The 6,652-nt window shown below is 35.4% G+C and overlaps 1 protein-coding gene across 1 annotated transcript in view; it reads right to left on the reverse strand.

Moving 5' to 3' along the window:
• The window catches only part of LOC311295715 (uncharacterized protein), a 59,119-nt gene extending 53,353 nt beyond the window's left edge, over positions 1-5,766 (reverse strand). Inside the window, exons 1-2 of the mRNA XM_084417202.1 lie at positions 5,704-5,766; positions 4,801-4,839 (exon numbers count right to left, since the gene is read on the reverse strand). Of these exons, the coding sequence (XP_084273328.1) occupies positions 4,801-4,839; positions 5,704-5,719 (55 nt within the window). The 5' untranslated portion in view covers positions 5,720-5,766. The remainder of the gene's footprint in view (positions 1-4,800; positions 4,840-5,703) is intronic.
• Positions 5,767-6,652: the final 886 nt, after the last annotated feature.

Genomic DNA, 6,652 nt, shown 5'->3' on the forward strand with positions numbered 1-6,652 from the left:
ACGCTTTAGATTACAGCCCGGAAAGTACTGCGTAATTCAAATGAAAGTACAGTGTAACTTTCGGTAATTACAGTTTACCTATAAAGTACTTACATGTAAGTATAGGGGAATAATATATAAAGTCTTGGGAATAAAGGTGTAACAACCAGAAAAATACTGCGTAATTAAAACGAAATTACAGTGTAACTTTCAATAATTACAGTGTACCTATAAAGTGCGTACGTATAAGTATAGGGGAATAATATGTAAAGTTTTGGGAATAAAGGGGTAACAACCAGGAAAATAACAAATTATTTAGGCAAATTATTTAGACTAAGTATTTTAGAATCTTACTTTTGGGAGCAATTTAGCGAGTACATACACTGCACCTTTTTGTAATAATAGTGTATAAAAATACATAAAGAGTTTTTTTTTAATTATGGGGTACATATCAGTGCATTTATAAAGTAGGCTAATTTGTTATTATTGCAAAGGTGCACTGATTAAGTTTCAAGGCAAGTAAAACTATTGCAACTTTTTTTTTTAAATGCTGGGAAAATATACTTTTGTTCCATGTAGTTACAGGGTAAGTATGACATTGCGGGCTGTAAAAAAATTATTGCATCACAATAAGTGTATTGTGATTGTCAAAACATTTTAGTAACTAAACTGAATTTTATTAGGCTTAGTGACAACATGTTACAATGTTTAGCCTAGGCTACATGGTACAATTTCTGGTTTTCAATTCAATTCAATTATTGTGATTTGATTTAATATTGACTCATTTAAATAAATATTTGGTAGGCTACACAAGATAGGCATTAATTTTTCTTAAGAAAAAAAACAACTCACCTAATGCTGTAAACATACAGAGAGATATATAATGCGTTTTTTAATTATAATAACTTTATTTAATGATAAAAGTAAAAACATAATAAATATGTAATATAGAACACATATTTAGCAAAATACTCTCTATAGCTCTTTTTTTCTAACCAACTAACGTGCTATAGCCTATATTAGGGTCATCAAATGGCTTTCCTGAGGTAAATGTTATGTGACATAATTGTTCTCCAGCTGTTTTATTGACCCCTTTGTTTCATTGATTGGTCGATATTATGTATGAAGGAATATACATTTCGGTAATTTTACGGTATCTTTCAACATTGTTCATTCGTGTTTATTTACTAGCTAGAGATGATAGGTTCACCTGCCGCTATAGGAATCTGTCGTGTCCACTGATCTATATAATGTCATTCTATATAGATCAGTGGTCGCGTCACATTTACAAGCGCCAAAACAGTTTTTTGTTTGAACAAATTTACTGTTTGAATTTCGTAATAAAAGTGACAAAATCTGAGAGCTGAGTTTTTTTTACATCATAACTAACCTGCTCTGTCTAGTCTGTCGGTCTCCGTGTCCTCTTTGCTTCGCGATTTTTCTGTGCGTGAGAAAATAGATGTGTCGTGAGAGCGTGTGAAAAGTGTCAATTGCGTGTGTCTCACGGTGAATGCGTGAGAGTTGGCAGCTCTGAAGCTAACTGCGAACTGGTTCACTTCCTGCACAAGACCCACCCTCCTCTCTAGCAATTGGCTAAGACAACCTAATATCATGCTCCCATTGGCTGTGACAGCTGTGCGCGCTGACTCTCGAATCAAGGTGGTAGGTTGAAGAGGACCGGTGTGTTATTCAAGTCAGATTAGGGCCTGTTCACATATCGCGTCTTTTGCGCGCTCAAGTTCGTTATTTCAAATGTAGCCGCGCGGTATGCGTGCTCATAATGGAAGCGACGCGCTCATTTTTTTCAAGCGCGTCCGCGCCGATAGTGCCTCCGACTGTAATTTGGAGCCTGATAAATAAATTTTGCATGCGCCGGAGGCCGGACCTGCCCTCATGCCGGAAATACTTTAAGCCCTGCCTCTTGTTTCATGTAGTTACGGGGTAAGTATGACATTGCGGGCTATAAATTAAAGTGGTGCTTCTTACCCTCTTGTTTCATGTAGTTACAGGGTAAGTACAATAAAAACACATGTACACACACAATCTGATATCACTCGGAAAACTTTATTTGAAAAACAACTTATTTCAAAACGGATTTACAGCACTTTGTTTCTCTTGCTTGGTTTCCTCCTCCTCTTGTTCCTCTTCTTCTTTTTCTTTCTTTCCACTGATGAATCTTAAGAAGGAATCCCATGACATGTCTCTTGCTATTTTGTATTATGTGTTAAAAGAAAATACAGTACAGAAATGTCCTCACTATTTACTCATCTTTTACCTTCATGTCATCCGAGATGTATATGAATTACCTTCTTCAGATTAACACAAACAAAAGTTTTTAGAAAAATAAATAATCTCTGTGAATGCATATAATGCAAGCTCATGTGTTCCTAAAAGTTGACAACAGCACACAACAATAACTACAGTAATCCATACGACCCCAATGGATGAATCAATGTCTTCTGAAGTGAAACGATAAGCGTTTGTAAGAAAAATACCAAATATTTTAACATTTTAAACTGTAGACTATCGCTTCCGACCAACTGTCACCTGCGCGTTCATGAGAGGGTTGAGAGAAAGTATAAATACAAGTAGTCCGCGTCCGAGCTGTGCGCAGCTGTTGAGGAATGATTGGTTGGGTCCTTACATGCACTTCGTGAGGCACACTAGCACACACACGCAAGGTCTCTCGCTCCCTCTCTCTACATGTTCTTCCCCTGGTAGACGTAGAATCCACAGCTAGATCAATGAGAAGTCCTATGATTACAACGACCATCATTTGAAGTGTCACACAGTTCTAAAATTATCGTACATTATAGGATTTTTTCCATTATTGATCGTACATCGTACAGAGGTCAAAATTATCGTACAAATACGATAATTATCGTACATCTGGCAACACTGCGTACGCGTCCAAACTGGAGTATATCAGAGGCTTAAAGCGTGACGTAAGCGCACCGAAAAACCGAATGTCGAATTATTATTATTTTATTTTTATTTTTATTATTGCTCACAACAAAATACAAACAATAATAGATAATAATAATGAAAAACAAACCATGCAGAAGAACAGAGACACCAGTTCTCGTGCGAGTTTCACATCAAACTCCCGCGAGAATGCAATGAACGCTTAAAGCTTCACCAGAGAATGTCTAATATGGCGAGAAGTTTCACTCTCAGTACACTTCCGGCTTCTGAACTGGTTGCAGTTCCTCTCTGATTCCATATGAGGGCGCTCACAGGACGAGTGCAGAATGAATGGAGGTCAATGGCGGTATACCCCTCAAAATCCACTTTTCTCAGGATATAATTTTTTGTCTAGTAATTTGAATGTTGTATTCGAAAGGAGATGCAAAGAAATTACACATTGCTGGGTGTTAGATTTTTTAGAGTCACTTATTTGCTTTAAAAAGTCTTTCAAAATGTCAATGACGTCATTAGCAGAATGCTAGCGTGTTATGGGCAACAACAACTCAACCTGTAAGAAATCGAAAGGACATAACTACTCGTTCATTCAACTTTCGATCTATAACCCATGTTGAACTTGCAAAATCTACAATCAGATCTGAGATTTCTCAATGGCAATCGGGTGAAAGAGACACATTTAGCTGTCTAGCCCCATTGACTCCCATTCATTTTGCCCTCATGGCGATCGCCCCCAGTGGAACTCTGGTGGAACTACAACCAAAATTCGGTACAATAGGGCTTAATAGGGAGTGGGCAGGCTCTCCGTAGACGGGCTCTGGCTTCACCAAACGCGAAGCCATTCAAGCCGACCCTATGAAGCCGACTCTCATGCACTCGCTGGTGACAGTTGGTCGGTAGCGAAAAGATGAGTAAATTATGAGAACATTTCTGGGTGTACTGTATTTTCTTTTAATACATAATACAGAATAGAAAAAGACTCCTTAAGATTAGGCTAATAATCAGTGGAACGATAGAAAAAGAGGAGGACCAAGAGGAGGAGGAAGCCATGCAAGAGAAACAAAAAAGGACAAAACATGCTACTTTCTGTCAGGACTTTAGTATTTGAAATGAAAAGTTGATTTTTAAAAAATAATCAAGAATAAGAAGTGTAATATGTTGTAAATCTGTTTTGAAATAAGTTGTTTTTCAAATAAAGGTTTTCCGAGTGATGTCAGATTGTGTGTGTACATGTGTTTTTATTGTACATACCCTGTAACTACATGAAACAAGAGGGTAAGAAGCACCACTTTAATTTACAGCCCGCAATGTCATACTTACCCTGTAACTACATGAAATATTTACAGTCTAAATAATTTGTTATTTTTCTGGTTGTTACCTCTTTATTCCCAAAACTTTACATATTATTCCCCTATACTTACACGTACGTACTTTATAGGTACACTGTAATTACCGAAAGTTACACTGTAATTTCGTTTTAATTACGCAGTACTTTCCTGGTTGTTACACCTTTATTCCCAAGACTTTATATATTATTCCCCTATACTTACATGTAAGTACTTTATAGGTAGGCTACACTATAATTACCGAAAGTTACACTGTACTTTCATTTGAATTACGCAGTACTTTCCAGGCTGTAATCTAAAGCGTTACCAATTATTCTGAAAATGATTCCAGCGACATCGTTTCTCTGTGCCATTATCGTTATAGTTGTGTAGTGATCTCTGCTATTCTTTAATATTGAGAATTTTTTTTAGAACTATATATCTTTATCGTTATCTTTATAGTTATCGTCCTTGGTGTGAACGGGCCTTTATCCATAATGTTTCATTAAAGAAACACATAAATGTTTCAAGTTGACACATCTTAATATCACTGCCAGTGATTTAATTCACTTACTGTTAGGAAGATCATAGTTTGGACTTCTTCTACCTGCTGCTGAAAAAAAAAATCACACACACACACACACACACACACACACACAGAGGTCTTTAATCAATCAACAATTACACACTTAACACAATCATACAAAAATGTATTATTATGTCACCAATTAAATGATAGAGTCATCTCATCTTCACAAACAAACCACTATACACGCCATTTGTACATACATTCAACCATGTTTCCTGTGGTTTAATATATATATATATATATATATATATATATATATATATATATATATATATATATATATATATATATATATATATATTACCCTTATTCTTTATTCAACATATACTGTAAACAGACCATAACATTATACATAAGTCAATCTTCAAAAAGATCAGGGGCTTTTAACAATAATCAGGGGCTTAAGCCACCAGGCAGAGAACAATACGTCTGTTTTTCTCTTCTGAATCTGAACTATTCTGAGAAGTGTCTGAAGTCCGCGGTCTTTTGCTTCACATTTAATAGCGCTCATTATTATCGCTAATGCTAATATAATCCATAGACAGTATAAGAAAGATATAATCGATTAATAAGTTTGTGTCGCTATACGTTTGCGTCACTTTAAGCTTAAATGTAAATGTCTAGCTTTGGTTGTTAATTCGAATTTAAAAATGCAAAACTATACATACGCTTAGATAAAACAAGTGATGGGTAAAAATGTATGTGAGATGTGGTATTCTTCTTCCTGGTGTTCAATGAATGCCACATTTAAACATACTTATAAGAGCGTGAAATAACTAAACGAAGTAAACCATTGTCTATTGTTGGCTAATATTTCATAATCACTGCACAAAACATTGAGGAAACATTCCTTCATAGGCTATGTTTGTGCCTTAATTTGATTCTTACCTGAACTCGACGCCATTTCAACTCCAGCACTGCAATCAAAACCGAAAGCAACACGTTAAAGACAAGAGCTCATTTGTGTCACGCCTCTATTTAGAAACCAGAAATGAAATGGCATTCGGAAGATGCGCTTCCTTCTTTAACTCTGATGAATGAATAGAAAAGGCATATATAGTACAAACATTTCAATTATTCAAAATTCTTATTTTATTCATATATATATTAATGAGATAAGAATTTTAAGTTTCAGATTCTAGTCCAGGAACACTTCTGTCAGAGGTTTATTGTCCTTGCGTTATTCAGCCACAGGGTGGCGCTCTAACAGTGAGTAATCTGATCCTGGAGGGTCACAGTCCCAGAGTTTAGCTCCAGCCTCCTCCAACATTATTACACGAGTTATCCTGAAGATCTTGAGTGTTAATGCTTCCTCGTTTCTCCCTCTGTTAGTCTTCTGATAATGATTATCTGATATTAGCCTGTGCTTTGGTCAAAAGACTCAAGTGTGTTCTGAGTTCAGTTATTCATCAGACTCAATCAGGATTAATGCCAAAGAGACATATAGCAAACAATACCCAAATTGTTTTAGATTTATTAGACTATAGTGAGTTGGTTAATGATGACAGTTTTATTCTCTTTTTATTCTAGTTAATTTTTCTATCTCTCAAAAATCTAGGGTTTGGTGATCCATTCTGCATATTTATAAGAACTCTTTACAATAATCCCTGTTCCTTAAATCAGGTGTTTCAGTTTTTTTTTTTTTTTTTCTTCAAGAGGATTTGGTCAGGTTTATCCTCTTAGTTATTTACTTATAGGCAAGGCAAGGCAAGTTTATTTATATAGCACATTTCATACACAATGGCAATTCAAAGTGCTTTACATAGAAGAAATTAAAATAATAAAAGAAATAATTAAAACAGTTTAGAAAAATAAAATACAGTACAAACAGTCGGAC

This window comes from Rutilus rutilus, assembly GCF_951802725.1.
Source record: "Rutilus rutilus genome assembly, chromosome: 8".
NCBI classification, from domain to species: Eukaryota; Metazoa; Chordata; class Actinopteri; order Cypriniformes; family Leuciscidae; genus Rutilus; species Rutilus rutilus.